This window comes from Leptodactylus fuscus, chromosome 7, assembly GCF_031893055.1.
Source record: "Leptodactylus fuscus isolate aLepFus1 chromosome 7, aLepFus1.hap2, whole genome shotgun sequence".
Classification (NCBI taxonomy): Eukaryota; Metazoa; Chordata; class Amphibia; order Anura; family Leptodactylidae; genus Leptodactylus; species Leptodactylus fuscus.
Window position 1 is genome coordinate 23,359,930 of NC_134271.1, and position 18,745 is coordinate 23,378,674.

The window sequence follows — 18,745 nt, forward strand, 5'->3', positions numbered from 1 at the left end:
CAACATGGTGTCCGTCATTTACTGAGCAAAATAGTGCAACATTATTTATATGGAATCTGTAACGGAGCACTTGATGCAGATGTGAACATAGCCTAAGAGAGTCTAATAGTAATACCTGGATGGGGTCTAAGGCCGGGTTCACACGGAGTATTTTAGCTCGTGATTTGGTGCGTAGACGCCGCTGGTGCTTTTGCGGGCCGTATACGCTCCCATTGTTTTCAATGGGAGCCGGTACCAAATACGCGGCGCTATTTTGCGGCCGCCGCAAAATCACGACCGCAAAATAGCACCGCGTATACGGTACCAGCTCCCATTGAAAATAATGGGAGCGTATACGGCCCGCAAAAGCTCCCGCGGCGTCTACGTACCAAATGACGAGCCAAAATACTCCGTGTGAACCCGGCCTAAGACTGAAATGTTCATTGGGAGCAGCTCAGACCTATCCAGGTATTACTATATGTCATATCCACATCTGCCGACCCAATCTGACCTACTTCACGTCACCATATTGGTCAATGAGCCTGGGAGTGAATGTAGCCTATGGGCGCCGGTTGTAGCCCCCAATTCACCGAAGCAAGAAGGGAATATAAAATGGAACAATTACCTAATGTAGTGACTCCATGACATCATCACACTATGACATCATCATTATAAACAGAGATGTGAAGACAGCTGCTATCATTCTCTATAAGGCGGAGGGCTCACGTATAGTTTTGTGTGCACCAAGTCCAAGACACAGTATCGGGGGGGTCAAAAGAGCAAAAGTGAAGTTTTTGTGCACTTTACTAAAAATACATAAAAGAGGTTTGCGGGACTGAAATACTGATGACATCCTTAGGATAGGTCATTGATCTTAGATTGGTGGGGGGGCCTGACAGCTGGTACCCCCACCAGTCAGCTGTTTGAAGGGCCTGGGTCAGAGGGGTGAGGGCTGTGACCTCTTCATTGTATACTATGTGCAGTGTGGTATATAAACGGCATTAAAAGTCACAATTGTTTGCAAAAATTGGGGTTAAAAAATGCATCGGGGTTAATTTTTGCACCGTACTCGCCACTGAGGCCTGGCTCACATCTGCGTTCGGTAATCCGTTCGGAGAGTCCCCGCGAACGGATTACTGAACGCATTGGCAAACGATGTGCAGTGAAGGCACACGGATCCCATGTGGACTCCCCGAACGGATTACCGAACGCAGATGTGAACCAAGCCTGACAGGGGGGTGTAGCAAGGGCGTGCAGATTTATCATCATTTATACCAGAAATCTGACATAAATGATGTAGGAAATGTATACCATATATGATGTGTACCTTCCAGGGCCATGAAGACTGGCATTAGTGTCACCATTTTTAGTGAATCTGCCCCATTCTGTAGTGGCTACGCCTGGTATTGCACCTTAGTCACCCAAGCGCAGTGGCCCCTTCAAACAGATTTTGTGTTAACATCTTAGGGTGCATTCACACTGAGTAAACGCTAGCTTATTTTGTAGAGTAAAATTACACTTGTAAATTTTGCTATCCCATTGACTTCAATGATATTTTTTTACAAGTGTAAAAATACGCCAGTAAAAAATACGCCTGTAAAAAATACGCCTGTAAAAATACGCCTGTAAAATGTCATTGAAGTCAATGGGATAGCAAAATTTACAAGTGTAATTTTACTCTACAAAATAAGCTAGCGTTTACTCAGTGTGAATGCACCCTTATATAGTATTTTCCTTTCAATCTTCTTCAAACAGATTTTGGTCAAAAGTAAGCAGCGACCCTCTGAAAACGGGACACTTGAGAAGCCCCTGTTCTTGCAACGAACCTCTACTTGGAGTAATGTGAAACTGAAATGTAGCCCTTTCTGGTAAAGAATGGGTTACACGAAGCAGAACATGATAGCCTGCGTGCATAGCTGTGCCTATAAGGAAGCTCACTGAGAGAGTTAATGTGACAGCTGAGTCAGTGAGGTCATGGATGAAGTCATTGTGTGCAGGGTGGAGGCCTCCAGATGTGTGTATGTGGCTCTACATCCCAAACTGTCCTAAGCTGCTCATCCTGTGATACATCAGATATAACACTGCTAATAATACGGTTTATCCGGTGACCTGGGGCCACTTGCACGTTTCCTGTAGAGCTCAGCACAGGATCCTCCCTTACATGAGTGCACCGGAAAGCCTGGTCTATGATGTCACTACTGGCTGCCATACCTATAGGCTCTTGTATGGACTCATGCATTAAACAGCTTACACCATTACAAGCCCTGACTGGTTCTCTTATATCACACTTATACGTATCCCTGACATACACGGTGCTGATGGACCCGGTGTAGGCGTAAAACAATGCAAGTAGATAATGGAAAATATTCGTCAATGAGCTCTTCTCGCCAAAACTCTGCAGACCCGATGATTTTTTTTCTAAGGCTGGGTTCACATTACCGCCGCTGTCCATCCCGGTGTCCCTCCTAAACCCCGGGGAAACTGGACAGGGGACGGTTTGCTGGCAGTCACCTTTAACATGGGGCCTTAGCCTCTAAGGGTTTCCCAGGGCTACGATATTCATGACCTGTCCTTGGCATAGGTCATCAAAATCAGAATAGTCGGGTTGAGCCGATCTTGACATTTCAGGATCGATTTTAACATCCGATTTCCAAACGTTTTGCAGCCGATCCCGATCCCATTCGTGAAATTTGCTCTATCCCCTAATCGGAATCCGATCTTTTCCAATCCCGAACGCTCAACCCTAGTCAATGCTTCTCTATGGGAAAAGTCTTAGGGTGGAGCTGATCTTGAGATAACCTCCGACCTCGATCCCATTGGAAAAGATAGGGATCGGAATTCCGATCGCAATCGTGAAATTTACTCGATCGACGATCGGAGTCCAATCTTTTCCAATCCCAATCGTTCAATCCTACAGAATAGTCAGGGCCCAACATCTAGAAGCAGCTAATCCAAGGGGCTGAGGTGTTTTGACAACAGCTCCATACATTGTATTGTGGTTGTGCTTGCTATTGCAGCTCAGCCCCATTCTCTTCAATGGGACTGAGTTGCAGCATGGCCAGGAAGTGAGCAGACTTTAATGACCTGAGAAGAGGATGTAGAGCTCACTGAAGCACCACATACTCTTTAACCCCTTCCCACCACAGCCCACACCACACTTTTCATTTTTGCATTTTCGTTATTTAGTTCCCACCATCTGAAAGTCATAACTTTTTAACATTTTTCTGCTCACAGGCCGTATCAGGGCTTACTTTTGCGAGACAGATTGTGCTGCATAATGGTGCTATTTTATAGTTCATACCATATACATATGCACCCTCTATTATGGGCCACAGCTGCCCCTGCAACCTCTATTATGCCCCACAGCGGCCCCTGCAACCTCTATTATGCCCCAGAGCAGTCCCTGCAACCTCTATTATGCCCCACAGTGGCCCACCCAACCTCTATTATGCCCCACAGCGACCCCTGCAACCTCTATTATGTCCCACAGCAGCCCCTGCAACCTCTATTATGCCCCAGAGCAGTCCCTGCAACCTCTATTATGACCCACAGGAGCCCACACTACTTCTTTTATGCCCCTCAGTGGCCCACCCAACCTCTATTATGCCCCACAGCGGCCCCCTGCAACCTCTATTATGCCCCACAATCTATTGTGCCACAGAGAGGCATAATAGAGGTTGCAAGGGCCGCTGTGGGGCATAATAGAGGCTGCACTGTATTCGCTGTAATGTTACCACTAGCACACACCCTTCCCCAATATTCAGTCCAAGTAAGGGGGCGTCTTTCGATCGCCCGTCTCAGGCAGCATAGAGGCTAGGTTGACCACTGTTGCCAGTACACATCAGATAGACATCAGTCAAGCTCACTAATTTTGGTGGGACCAGCCAACTATCTGATATGGTGTGTCCTAACTCTCCATGATAGGAAATGTTGGAGAAAGAGGTACCAACATGTTGAACTTCACATGGCTGATCCTTTGTTCTCACAGAAGACAAGATGGAGGTGCCTGGTGGAGAATAATTCCCCTTCATTCATCCTGAATACATGCACACTTGGCCAAGAGTGTATTTGTATGGGGACCGAGAGGAATAGCTGATTATACTCTGTTCCATTGACAGCTATTATAGGTATATGGGATCATTCTCTCATAGACAGTAAGAAGCTTTATTGCCGGGACTGAATACCAGTCCTACAGTGATTATGAGACAACCCTTTAAAGGGATTTATAGATGGTTTCCCTGGCGATTAATGCCCTTTAAGTGAAGTAGATGGTGGCTGTCATTGACTGGTACTTGTGGTCACACATATATATGACCTGACCTTCCATTGACCATTATTAGCGCTTACAGTATTCGTCTGTCAGAGCTCACAGTACATTGACATGTGGCAGGAATGTGTTCCCGGTTTCATGTCCTCCATGTGACTCTTGTTTATCCCTTCATAGATGTCAATGGAAATGTTACTCTGCTATGGAGTGAAAATGTCAGTTTCAGACTTGGATTGCTCCATAATACAAACCTCGGCGTAGAAATATGGCGTATATGACATCTGCTGTGTGACGGCCTAATGCACATTTTCCTGTCATTTACATTCTTCTTCCATTTCGGCCCCCATATCATCCAGTCCATTTCGGCGCACTCATTTCCGTCAGTCCAGATATTGGCTTTGTGACGTTTATCTGATAAAGATTCCTCAGACATCCGGAAGAGAGACATTATAGCAGATAACAGACATTTATATATCCTGATAATTCCATATCTGGTGGGGTTATCAGTGGCCCAATGTCTGATTAACCCGCTCAGCTTATATTCTGGGCACGACGCTTCTATTCACACCTATCATGTAGGGAGAGTATACTTGCGGGGGGGGGGGGGGGGGGGTGGTGCTAAATCTCCCTCAATATTTGAGTTAATATCCCACCAAAGTAAAAAATTGTGACATATTGCCACTAAAATGATTTATTTGTGCTTTGGGTAACACGGCCATATGGGGCCCCTGCTGCTATTTTTTCTTTTAGATAGGCCCTTATCTGCTAGAGTATTCCCAGCAAGTAACGGGCCCTATGTACTTACCGATCCCCACTTTGGTCCACAGCTGCCTCCAGTTCCCCTTCTGCCCTCGAGGGGGCCCCTGTTGCTGACAGCCATGTGGTATAGGATTCAGGGGTCCCCTGGAGGGCTGAAAAGGGTGCGAAATGTGGTCCTGCGGCAAAAGTATTTTTGGGGCAAATCACAAGGTTCGCCTGAGTTTCATTTAGACTGAATACATCCAAACCAAAATTTCTATCTTCAGAACCCTGAGTATAATGATCAGAGGTCCACCCTTTTTTGCGATTTGTGACTCAGTCCTTGTAGGTTCAATACAAGCAGTCCCTAAACTTTCACAAATTCAAGTAAGGCCACACTTAGGGCATAGCCTAGGGCAAGGCCACCATGATGGGCCCTGGAGAATAAGGGGGTGTAGCTAGGCAGGTGGGTGGGGGGTAGTAGTGATGATAGAGTTTAAAAGAAAAAAGCCTGGGAAAACCATTAGCCATTACATGGAGCAAACTGTACAGGACATCTAACACCAAGTTCTTGGGGATGTGGGGCCAGTTGTGGATTTTTGGTGATTATGTTGAGCATTGTATGGTTCAGAGGCCAGCAGTTTTGGGAAGAGTTTTGCGCATGTCAGGGAAGCATGTGGGGGAGACCCAGAGTAGCGTAACTCAGGGATTATATGGTTGGGGGGGTGATGCTGGTGACCCACTTGGACCACCAAACAACTATCTCTTTTAAAGGGGCATTTGGTCACCCTGGTGGGGCGTATTGGTACTTTCGAGCTAGGCAAATGGCTGGAGGTAAATACCAAGGAATTGTTAGGCCACATCTGATGGCGCCGTGGACACCCTTTGTCTGTTGTAGGAACATTGGGTGTTTTAAGGTTGTTTACAGGAACTCATTGTTGAATGAGGGCAGAGGCATAACTTAAAGCCAGAGGATTACATACGCGGCTCAGCACACAGTACCACACACCGGAGGATTAGATACGCGGCTCAGCACACAATACCACATGCCGGAGGATTAGATACGCGGCCCATTACAGATTGAAAAATCTGTAATGGGCCTCCTTTCCGCCTTTCTCCATGTGGAAGAGGGACCCTTAACTGCTACCACTGCACTCCCTATAACTAGGACTGTGGGCGAGGCCTTGATTCAGAATAGTTATATATAGAATCTATGTATATAATATATGTTAATAAATATCTACTGCGACCAATTCGTTCCATCCATTATATTTATGGTTGACTTTGGTACGGTTGGGGTTAAAATGGAAGGGCTGGACAATAGGGCGTCATGGGACGACCAAAGTGATGTTAATTTTAGGATTCTGTTAGAAATAAGAGTGACATTTCACGAAGACAGGAAGAGGTTTACTTCCTTGAAGATCTTCATGCGTTATGATAAAAATCTAAATGTCAGCTGAAAAAGTCTTATCCACCTCTGTGACCCGTAGCAATGACCCCAATGTAGTTTTTGAGGAGTATAACATCCCCCATAATATGACCCCATAGTATAACGCCTCCCTATGCGTTTACAGTATAAAGTCCCCCTGAATATACCCCACAGTATAATGTCCTATAATGTCCAACTGTCCCGCTGAATCTAGGACAGTTGGAAGGAATGATGTAACGCATCCCATTGCGGTAACTGGATCCCGTCCGTACTTACAGCATGTTTTATACTGAATAATCTAATATTAAAAACATATGTATATGGCGCGTGACCACGTAAGACCCATCTTTAGTACTCAGGAAACCTGATCTGTTTTTGATCTGAGGAATTTGCTCATATGGAAAACTGAGGTAAATGTATCACACAAAATGGCTGCCTCAACAACAAAGAAAGCAACAGATTAGGAAATGGATTCTGCAATTTGGAAATCCCTTTTCATACCCCCTGTTAGGTAATCCTGGGTTAATCCTCTGTTCAGTATCCCTTTGCCAAATTTGAGAGCAATTCAAAGAGCGCCTCTCATGGTGGAGGACCTGTCCTGTCACGTATTACACAGGGAACTAAGTCATGTGAATGGACAACTTGTAATACCTAATTTGCCCAGCAGTGGTGCTGCAGAAAAATTATACATTTATTGTGTGTCTTCCTCACAATGAATAGGGGATTTCTGGGGGTCCTAGTGGGGAACGCATGAGATCTGCTGTGTATCATGAAAGCCTTCTACGCTGTATCACGTACAAATGGTATAAAGATGAGAACCCCTTTAATAAGATCAACCTGTACAGGGAAAATATATTTTTTAATTGGGCATCTGATACTCCAGATATACTGCAAGATAATAGAGAGATAGATAGATAGATAGATAGATAGATAGATAGATAGATAGATAGATAGATAGATGATAGATAGGAGATAGATAGATAGATAGATAGATAGATAGATAGATAGATGATAGATAGGAGATAGATAGATAGATAGATAGATAGATAGATAGATAGATAGGAGATAGATAGATAGATAGATAGATAGATAGATAGATAGATGATAGATAGGAGATAGATAGCTAGATAGATAGATAGATAGATAGATAGATAGATAGGAGATAGATAGATAGATAGATAGATAGATAGATAGATAGATAGATAGATAGATAGATAGGAGATACATAGATAGGAGATAGATAGAGGTTAAAGCGGTTTGCAAGGCAACATGGAAAATCCAGGGGGAAAGGGGGCTGCTAGAAGCTGGGAAAACGGCTAGTATCAGTGAGATATGAGCAGTGACATCATCAGTACTCAAGTACACACTATGTGACCATTGAGGCCAGTGATTGGTCTCAGCAGACACCTGCACAGGATAGAATGGGGAACCCAACGTCAGAACAGACTGGGGGTAGGTCAGTATACAGTTTGCCTGGAAAATCCCTTTAATATAAAGAACTATGCAGAGACTCCTAATTCAAAATACATCTATGACAGGGGCCCTTCCTATCTTGAGCCATTGATAATACTGGTGTCAGTGGCAAAACTAAAGTCTTATCGGCCCCGGTGTAATCTTTAGTCCTGGCCCCTCTACCTCATCCCTACAGTGATTTCTTGATAGTGATGGTTACGGGGGCTAAGGAGTTTAATCCACCTTAGTGTGGTTCGGGGAATCTGTGGGGCTCCTTGGTTTATGGGCCAGATGGAAGCTGCAATCTCAATACTGATGACAGTGCTTATGGGCCCCCCCCTAAGGCTCCTGGGCCCAGTGTGACTGCACCCCCTCAAGTTACGCCCCTGCTGGTGGCTTATATAGCCGAGGGTCCTTCAGGCTACATCATGAACCAGCCCCTTGCCTCTGCAACCTATACCCCTGCCTTAGTTCACTAAGATAGTAGATAGATAGATAAATAGATAGATAGATAGATAGATAGATAGATAGGAGATAGATAGATAGATAGATAGATAGATAGATAGATAGATAGATAGAAGACAGAGCAGCACAAGTAAAACACTAGGTAAACGTTCTCATATAGTTCAAGTAATAAAATGGGCGGCACTCCAACAAAATAAAGATACTGTGGATTTTTATTCCATTAGTGACGTCTCGGTTCACTAAGTTTCTAAGTTTACTTAGTCAACTGAAACATTGCTAATGGAATAAAGATTCACTGTACATTTATTTTGTTGGAGTTCTGCCCAATTTTTGTAGCAGGCAGAAAGATCAATAGATAAATATTTAGATAGATAGATAGATAGATAGATAGATAATAGATAGATAGGAGATAGATAGATGGATAGATAGGAGATAGATAGTAGATAGATAGATAGATAGATAGATAGATAGATAGATAGATAGATGATAAATAGATAGATAGATAGGAGAGAGATAGATAGATAGATAGATAGATAGATAGATAGATAGATAGATAGGAGATAGATAGATAGATAGATAGATAGATAGATAGATAGGAGATAGATAGATAGATAGATAGATAGGAGATAGATAGATAATAGATAGATAGATAGATAAATTAGATAGATAAATCTGTAACATCTTTGTTTTTTATGCATTTAGATACTTCTCCAGCCGTCCCAATAATATGTATAACCATCATTTAAGCGGCACTCTTACTTTTACCCTTCATGTAACCACAATTCATCTATGAATACATTGTAACACCCCATGTCTGCGCTCGGCCCACATCCCTCCAGCACCGGTCCATAGACTGGCACCATAGTTTGTGACCGGCCATTAATACTTATTATCTACGGGGCATCAAAGAGAAGTTTCTGCGTATTAGGACACTATATACTGTATATACAGGATATATCAGATATACAAACTGCTTTTCCTGCACTTCCCTTTTCCCATGGGTGTAGAACATACGTTACATGTTAATATTTTGGACTAGTGTCTTGTTTAGTCAGGACCACATGGAAATATCACATTGAGCTCAGCTGTTCCTACACAAGTGCTTGCGGTAGATCTGTGCCTTGGCCCTTTCCATGAAGAGCATTTGGAATTGCTTTCATTCCTTTGTCATCTAACATCCGACACATCCAGATTAGAATGGTCTGGATGCAATTCCACTCAATCTGGCACAGACCATCACCCAGGCCTGAAATCCACTATGCAGATGTAGCAGTGCTGAGCTCGTTCACCGGCATCCTATTACACTACATTGTCCCTGCTATCAGGACAAAAGATGCAGCCGGTAAAAGTTGAATGACACGTTCAGCTCTGCTCCATCCGTATCGTTGCATGAATCCTTATCACGACCGAACAAAGGTAAAGTCTACGTTTTTCTCACCTTTGGGTCTCCTCCAATTTTTCTTCGAATGTCTGCTCCTCCTCGCAAGCGTCTTGTCTCTGTGTGTCCTCATTGTCTGACATCTTGTCCTGTCACAGTCAGCGTGTCGCTGTGTAGCAGTGTCAGGCTGTGTGTGAGGGTGTGGCAGGGTGCACGCGTCTTACAATAAGATCCAGATGTGTGTGATAGGGGTGTTTGCAGAATTGATTTCTTTTTTACATGCAGCCAGCAGCGGGGTGTGCCTGTTGTATGGCGGTGTAAGACTCTGCCCTCGATGTATTGTCTCACTCCTTGACTCCTTTCTTTAGGATACTGCTGAGCGTATGCGTCGCGTTAGACCGCACTGCAAATCTCTCCCTTCTTCTTTCCTGTGTTGTGTCACATTGTGTAGTCTCCTTCTCCCCCCCCCCCCCCCTCCCCACCATCGTACCATTCTACAGGATGTGGTTTGTGGACATATTACACTTCTGTATTTCATATTGCACAGCTCACAGGATGCAAATCAGCCAGATACATAGAGCTCAGCCGACAGGCCGGATAATTCTGTGCAGATTTTATGTAGGATACGCTCTGCAAGCTCTGCTACATCTCACTTTTTACATGGCAGGGTCATATCATGCCTGCTATAGGAACACGTATACAGGCTGCAGAGCGTTCTGCACATCCCTGGCATTTCCTGCCTCCGAATCCTAGATCTTCTTGCTCTGAATAGAAGCCTATTGTTGTTTCCTTCTGCCGTCAGATACAGACATTGCTATAGAAAAAATACAAAGTGTTTCATTGAGAAAATTCACCATGTACCCTATAAAGGAAACAGGCACGGCGAAAAGAGATCAGCAGTAAAAGAGAACTGATTTTGTTATAGGGCTGCTTCCCCTTTAGGATGGTTTCACAAACAGCATTTATGTAAAAACAATAAATAAATAAATAAAAATAGATTTTTTTTTTGTATTTTATTGCATTTTTTAATTGCAATTTTGTTATTTTATTTTTCAGGCAAAGCCGTAACTTCCTACCATATGCTATATAGAATTTTGGTGTCTTCGTATGCTGGAGGCCTTTCCCGTAGTGATTGCTAATTCTGCACCCACTATATCCGTGATGGAGAACCTATGGCAAGGGTACCAGAGGTGGCACTCAGAGCCCTCTCTATGGGCACCCATCTGTGGAACAGACCATACTGTGTGGAGGCCACTGTGGAGCAAATTGTACTCTGTGGAGGCCACTGTGGAGCAGATGGTACTGTGTGTGGGCCACTGTGGAGCAATTAGTACTGTGTGTAGGCCACTGTGGAGAAAATTGTACTGTGTGTGGGCCACTGTGGAGAAAATTGTACTGTGTGAGGGCCTCTGTGGAGTAGATTGTACTGGGTGAGGGCCACTGTGGAGCAAATTGTACTGCATGGGGCCACTGTGGAGCAAATTGTACTGTGTGAAGTCCACTGTGGAGCAGATTGTATTATGTGGGGGCCACTGTGGAGCAAATTGTACTGTGTGAGGGCCACTGTGGAGCAGATTGTACTGTGTGTGGGCCACTGTGGAGCAGATTGTACTGTGTGTGGGCCACTGTGGAGCAAATTGTACTGTGTGAGGGCCAATGTGGAGCAGATTGTACTGTGTGAGGGCCACTGTGGAGCAAATTGTAGTGTGTGAGGGCCACAGTGGAGCAGATTGTACTGTGTGTGGGCCACTTGGAGCAGATTGTACTGTGTGTGGGCCACTTGGAGCAGATTGTACTGTGTGTGGGTCACTGTGGAGAAAATTGTACTGTGTGAGGGCCACAGTGGAGCAGATTTTACTGTGTGTGGGCCACTTGGAGCAGATTGTACTGTGTGTGGGCCACTTGGAGCAGATTGTACAGTGTGTGGGCCACTTGGAGCAGATTGTACTGTGTCTGGACCACTTGGAGCAGATTGTACAGTGTTTGGGCCACTTGGAGCAGATTGTACTGTATGTGGGCCACTTGGAGCAGATTGTACTGTGTGTGGGCCACTTGGAGCAAATTGTACTGTGTGTGGGCCACTTGGAGCAGATTGTACTGTGTGAGGGCCACCGTGGAGAAAATTGTACTGTGTGTGGGCCACTGTGGAGAAAATTATACTGTGTGAGGGCCACTGTGGAGCAGATTGTACTGTGTGTGGGCCACTTGAAGCAGATTGTACTGTGTGGGGGCCACTTGGAGCAGATTGTACTGTGTGAGGGCCACTGTGGAGAAAATTGTACTGTGTGTGGGCCACTGTGGAGAAAATTATACTGTGTGAGGGCCACTGTGGAGCAGATTCTACTGTGTGTGGGCCACTGTGGAGTAAATTGTACTGTGTGGTGGCCACTGTGGAGCAAATTGTACTGTGTGTGGGCCACTGTGGAGCAGATTGTACTGTGTGAGGGCCACTGTGGAGCACATTGCACTGTGTGAGGGCCACTGTGGAGCAGATTGTACTGTGTGAGGGCCACTGTGGAGTAAATTGTACTGTGTGGGCCACTGTGGAGCAAATTGTACTGTGTGAGGGCCACTGTGGAGCAGATTGTACTGTGTGAGGGCCACTGTGGAGCAAATTGTACTGTGTGAGGGCCATAGTGGAGCAGATTGTACTGTGTATGGGCCACTTGGAGCAGATTGTACTGTGTGTGGGCCACTTGGAGCAGATTGTACTGTGTGTGGGCCACTTGGAGCAGATTGTACAGTGTGTGGGCCACTGTGGAGAAAATTGTACTGTGTGAGGGCCACAGTGGAGCAGATTGTACTGTGTGTGGGCCACTTGGAGCAGATTGTTCTGTGTGTGGGCCACTTGGAGCAGATTGTACAGTGTGTGGGCCACTGTGGAGAAAATTGTACTGTGTGAGGGCCACTGTGGAGCAGATTGTACTGTGTGTGGGCCACTTGGAGCATATTGTACTGTGTGTGGGCCACTTGGAGCAGATTGTACTGTGTGTGGGCCACTGTGGAGCAAATTGTACTGTGTGAGGGCCACAGTGGAGCAGATTGTACTGTGTGTGGGCCACTTGGAGCAGATTGTACTGTGTGTGGGCCACTTGGAGCAGATTGTACAGTGTGTGGGCCACTTGGAGCAGATTGTACTGTGTGTTGGCCATGGTGGAGCAAATTGTACTGTGTGAGGGCCACAGTGGAGCAGATTGTACTATGTGTGGGCCACTGTGGAGCAGATTGTACTGTGTGTGGGCCACAGTGGAGCAGATTGTACTGTGTGTGGGCCACTTGGAGCAGATTGTACTGTGTGTGAGCCACCTGGAGCAGATTGTACTGTGTGAAGGCCACAGTGGAGCAGATTGTACTGTGTGTGGGCCACTTGAAGCAGATTGTACTGTGTGGGGGCCACTTGGAGCAGATTGTACTGTGTGAGGGCCACCGTGGAGAAAATTGTACTGTGTGTGGGCCACTGTGGAGAAAATTATACTGTGTGAGGGCCACTGTGGAGCAGATTCTACTGTGTGTAGGCCACTGTGTAGCAAATTGTACAGTGTGTGGGCCACTGTGGAGAAATTTATACTGTGTGTGGGCCACTGTGGAGCAGATTGTACTGTGAGTGGGATTCTGTGGAGCAGATTGTACTGTGTGGGGGCCACTGTGGAGCAAATTGTACTGTGTGTGGGCCACTGTGGAGCAAATTGTACTGTGCGACGGCCACTGTGTAGAAAATTGTACTGTGTATGGGCCACTGTGGACCAGATTGTACTGTGTGTGGGCCACTGTGGAGCAATTTGTACTGTGTGTGGGCCACTGTGGAGCAAATTGTACTGTGTGAGGGCCACTGTGGAGCAAATTGTAGTGTGTGAGGTCCACTGTGGAGCAGATTGTATTATGTGGTGGCCACTGTTGAGAAAATTGTACTATGTGAGGGCCACTGTGGAGCAAATTGTACTGTATGGTGGCCACTGTGGAGCAAATTGTACAGTGTGAGGGCTACTGTGGAGCAGATTGGACTGTGTGTGGGCCATTGTGGAGCAGATTGGACTGAGTGGAGGTCCTTCACTATTTATATCACGCAGTATCTGTTTTATAGCATAATATGATATTAGTATAGGCTGTAATAACATGCCACAGTCACTATAAAACAGATCTGTACGATGTAAATAATGAACATTAAATTTTCAAAATTAGACCAAATGCAGAACAAAGGTGTTTCTATAATTGAAAGCTCTGTAAAGCCCCATTCATACGGCCGTATTTTGCGGGTGCGTAATTGTCCGCAGTTGTAGATCCGCACAGTATTAAAGTTAAATTACATACAATGGCCTCATATACTAAGGTGGATGCACCTAGAAAGTACCCAATAATGGGTCTCAACTTGGCACGTTTTGGCCCACTCTGGCATTTCTCAGCCCCCGTTCCCCATTTGTCACATTTTTTAGATATTGGGTGTAGTGGGGCAGTTATGTAGGCTGCTGGGTCACGGGGGCCCTGGTCCACTGGATTTACTATAACTCACAAATATAATAGGAACGGGACTCATTCAAACACAGAACCTGCAGTGTGAACCTCTCCTCCAATAGGGAAAGCCTCGGTGGAACCTGAAGGTCTGCTTTAGATCTCCAATTCCTCTTCAATTTCCATCATGTGAGCAGAACCTTAAAGAGGTTGTCCACGAATTTGGGAATTCCTGGAGGAAGCCATGGGAGTGGAAAACATAAAGAAAAAATTACGCTCACTTGTCTACAGCACTTTATGGCCCAGTGTCAGCGGAAGTCCTTGCTAGACGTGGTTGACGTCATCAGCCTACGGAAAGGAATCAGGGATGCATGTGTGTCCGGTGGCCGGACTTCTTCCAACACAAACGCGTGCTGGATTGGACAGCGGAGGCAGAAAACAGAGTCCCGGGATGAATATAATTTTATTTTTTCCTCCCACGAAATTCATGGACATCCCCTTTAAGCTCATAAAAGATTATCTAGACTGCATAGAGTACATCGTAGCCTTTTCATTCTCTGGATATAACTTAAGTGTTTTCATCTCATTTACTGACAGCGAGCAGAAACCTTTAAGATGATAAAGAGTTAAATTAGTATAAAGTTATGCAATATTTTATTACCCAATAATTAAAGCGACCGTCCAACCCCATGACCTCCTTTACATAACACTTCACTGCATTGTGCCAACTGCCTTGTTTGTAGCAACCAGATTGACCCGAGTCTATCGTATAACCGGGAACTGAAAGCATAGCAGCGAACGACATATGTAGACATAACAAACTACAACATTTATTATAGAACTCATGACTTTTATGGTGAATCGTCAATCATCAGGGCTGGAGCCACAACAATAAATATATTTTATGTCCTGTCATGTATATATATATATACCATGCACAGCACTACATCTCACCCTCTCTATATCAAGGCTCACAATGTAATTTCACTATCTCAAGCACTCACAAGGGGGAAGACACACAATATGGCGCCTGTTGCACGCTGGGTTGGTGGTGTCTTTCTTGTTCCCCTGTTATTAGCCTCATGATTTTGGAGATAAACCTGACAAATATATGGCAGTTATGCACTGAATCGTATACTTTTACCCAAATACTAGCACTTAGCAGTGGTGTAACGTCCTGTGGCCTCTGGTGCAAACTTTGAACTGGGCCCCTATCCATCCCTATGGCATATCCTTAATAAGGTGCTGCAGAGGTGTCCCATAGACTTGCTGGGATTTGTGCACCATTGTATAGCAGTGTACAGTAAAATTCATTCACTTCTATTACATACTGCCTATGGGATTGACAAGTCTGCGCATGCTACACATTCGGTCCCTCTTTCTGTCCTTTGAAAGTTGGGAGGAATGACTGGAGCGAGGCATGGACATCAGTTTTTTTGGCATAAATTGAGTCACAATTCTGGAACATTCAGTTTAGCTCTGTATTAATCTGGTTGGGATCGAAGACCATCCTCTCCATAAACCCTATACAGAGGAGTAACTTGAAGCTTCTGAGCCCCAAAGCAAAATCTGTAATGGGGCCCCCACTTACCATAGGCTGTAGATAATACTGGTATGTTCTTATGTAGTGAGGTCTTTGGGAACTCCAAGGTCGGGTAGCGATTAAGACCTCTGCAGTGCCTACAGCTACACCTCTATAGCAGCCCAGGGTGTTTCCCTAAAGCACAATATACTATAATCACATTTAGGTTTTGTGAAGAGTCACTAGTGTCAAGTCTTTCCCTTCTTTCTGTGTAGAGTACACCGAAGCCTCTGCATACAGTTCATTGTGGATGCCATCGCTGCTGACCACAAAGTGTTAACAAGTTGATCTTCTTCACCTCCATTTCCTCCTTACTTCTCAGTAAGGCTCCTTCCACCCACTGATCTGTCACAGATGCATCATACAGCACTATAACATATATATATATATATATATATATATATATATATATATATATATATATTATAGTCAGTGGCATAACTAGGAATGGTGGGGCCCCGTGGCGAACTTTTGACATGCCCCCCCCCCCCCAACTGACGTTGAAGACCTCGAGCGGCCCCCTCCTCCGCACTCTATTATGTCCCCTACTGGCCCCTGCACACAGTATTATACCCATAGGGGTCCCTGCACACAGTATTATGTCCCCTACTGGCCCCTGCACACAGTATTATACCCATAGGGGTCCCTGCACACAGTATTATGTCCCTTAGTGGCCCCTGCACACAGTATCATCCCCAATAGTGTCCCCTGCACACAGTATTATACCCCATAGTGGCCCCTGCACACACTATTATGCCCCATAGTGGCCCATGCACACAGTATTATGTCCCATAGTCGCCCCTGTACACAGTATTATGCCCCATAGTGTCCCCTGCACACAGTATTATCCCCCATAGTGGGCCCCTGCACACAGTATTATTCCCCATAGTGTCCCCTGCACACAGTATTATGTCCCTTACTGGCCCCTTACTGGCCTCTTTTCAGACCCCAGAGTATAATAATCGGAGACCCAGGGGAATAAAAACATAAAAAATTACTGTTACTTACCTGTTACTTACCCCGGCTCCTACGCTGTCTTCTCTGCTGCCGTCCTTCTGAAATGATGTCAGACGTCACATGACCCGGGACGCAGGCCAGGTTCATGTGACGTTAGAGACGTCAGAAAGGACATCAGAAAGGAGGCCTGGCAGGATCGTGGAGAGGTAAGTAACACTGTTTGTTATGTTCCCTTACCTCTCCGGTCTGCCGATCATTATACTCGGGGGTCTGCAAAGACCCCCGAGTATAATGATAGTATTTGTGGGGCCCGCGGTGTCACTTACTGATCCCGGCCCAGCCAGGATCGAGATCGGCAAGTGAATAGGGCCCATAACGGCCTATTAAAAAAAAACAAAAAACGCAGCGGTAGCTACTGTCACCGGGCCCCCTAATGGCCCGGGCCCTGTGGCAGCCGCCTCCGCTGCCTCTATGGTAGTTACGAGACTGATTATAGTACAGTTTGATATGGCAGAAAATACAGGAGCTACAAGTACTCTACTAAATCAATTGTGTAGTTTTGTCTGATGGGCCAAAAAATTCTCCTGCCTAAGACTTTTCTTTAAGGAAGGGAAGGGAATTCACATTAGTGAGACAGATATTTTGGACATTATACTAGTTCTTCATGGCTTTTTAATGACACATTAGAGTGTTAACATATTGATGAATGGACATACAGCACTGCAGCTGGAGATCTCCGCAGAAGGCCAAAACTATTACCCCGTCCAGGACCCCATTAACTCATGAGTCAGCTCTTCTTGGCACACGTGTGTTGTACATGACTTCGATGAGTCCTAGTCCTGTCTACAATATGCTGAAGCTAGTATAAGGGAATTAAAGATAGCACATGGTCAATGGGGCCCCCGTTACATATTTTACATTAGGGCTTTACGTTACACTTCTCCTTGTATCACACAATTCATTCTACCTACACCTACATCATTTTAGATCGTGTTCATATAGATATACATGCGGACAGAATTGTTGGTATCCCTCATTTAATGAGAGAAAAAGCCACAATGGTCACAGAAATAACTTGACTCTGACAAAAGTGATTTGCAAAATTACATGTTGACAAGCCATATAGCATCTGGGACAATGTTCTTTGGATAGATGAGACAAACTTTTGGGGAAGGCACATCAGCTCTATGTTGAAAAGAACACTGTCCCTACTGTTAAACATGGAGGAGGCTCTGTTATGTTCTGGAGCTGCTTTGCTGCATCTGGCACAGGGTGTCTTGAATCTGTGCAGGGTACAATGAAATCTCAAGACTATCAAGGGATTCTAGAGAGAAATGTGCTGCCCAGTGTCAAAAAGCTTGGTCTCAGTCGCAGGTCATGGGTCTTGCAACAGGATAATGACCCAAAACACACAGCTAAAAACACCCAAGAATGGCTAAGAGGAAAACACTGGACTATTCTGAAGTGGCCTTCTATGAGCCCTGACCTAAATCCTGTTGAGCATCTATAGAAGGAGCTGAAACATGCCATCTGGAAAAGGCAGCCTTCACACCCGAGACAACTGGAGCAGTTTGCTTATGAAGAGTGGGTTTTTCTTTCATTAAACGAGGGGTACCAAAAATTTTGTCCACATGTGTATTCATTGAAGGCTCCATTACAGATCCAGTAAAAAATATCAGGTTCAATAACACTATTTTGACAGTAAAATGAAGGACACCATTCCAGAAACCCAAAGGACTATGTTAAAGTCAATGGGGTCTTCTGGGTAATTTGTGTGTCTGTCACGTGACAGACTGGAACTACCATTATATTCATTGTCCTGTTCCTACCACCGAACAGAAATGATTTGTACAGATGTGAACAGAACCTAAAACACCTTTAGATTCTTCTGAGATAGTAATGCGGCTATGACTCAAGGAGGAGGAGGCCTATGGTCTATATTTATGTTGTCACATCCCACCATCATAGAAGTTCCTTGTCTTTGAGCATCCATCATCACCATGTAGGAGAAATTTCTCGTCCTTATGTTGGCTGGGCAATAGACGTTCCCCA

At 45.1% G+C, this 18,745-nt stretch overlaps 1 protein-coding gene across 1 annotated transcript in view; it reads right to left on the bottom strand.

Annotated features, from left to right (window-relative positions):
• The window catches only part of LSP1 (lymphocyte specific protein 1), a 46,222-nt gene extending 36,073 nt beyond the window's left edge, over window positions 1-10,149 (bottom strand). The window contains exon 1 of the mRNA XM_075281393.1: window positions 9,769-10,149. Within this exon, the coding sequence (XP_075137494.1) occupies window positions 9,769-9,851 (83 nt within the window). The 5' untranslated portion in view covers window positions 9,852-10,149. The remainder of the gene's footprint in view (window positions 1-9,768) is intronic.
• Window positions 10,150-18,745: the final 8,596 nt, after the last annotated feature.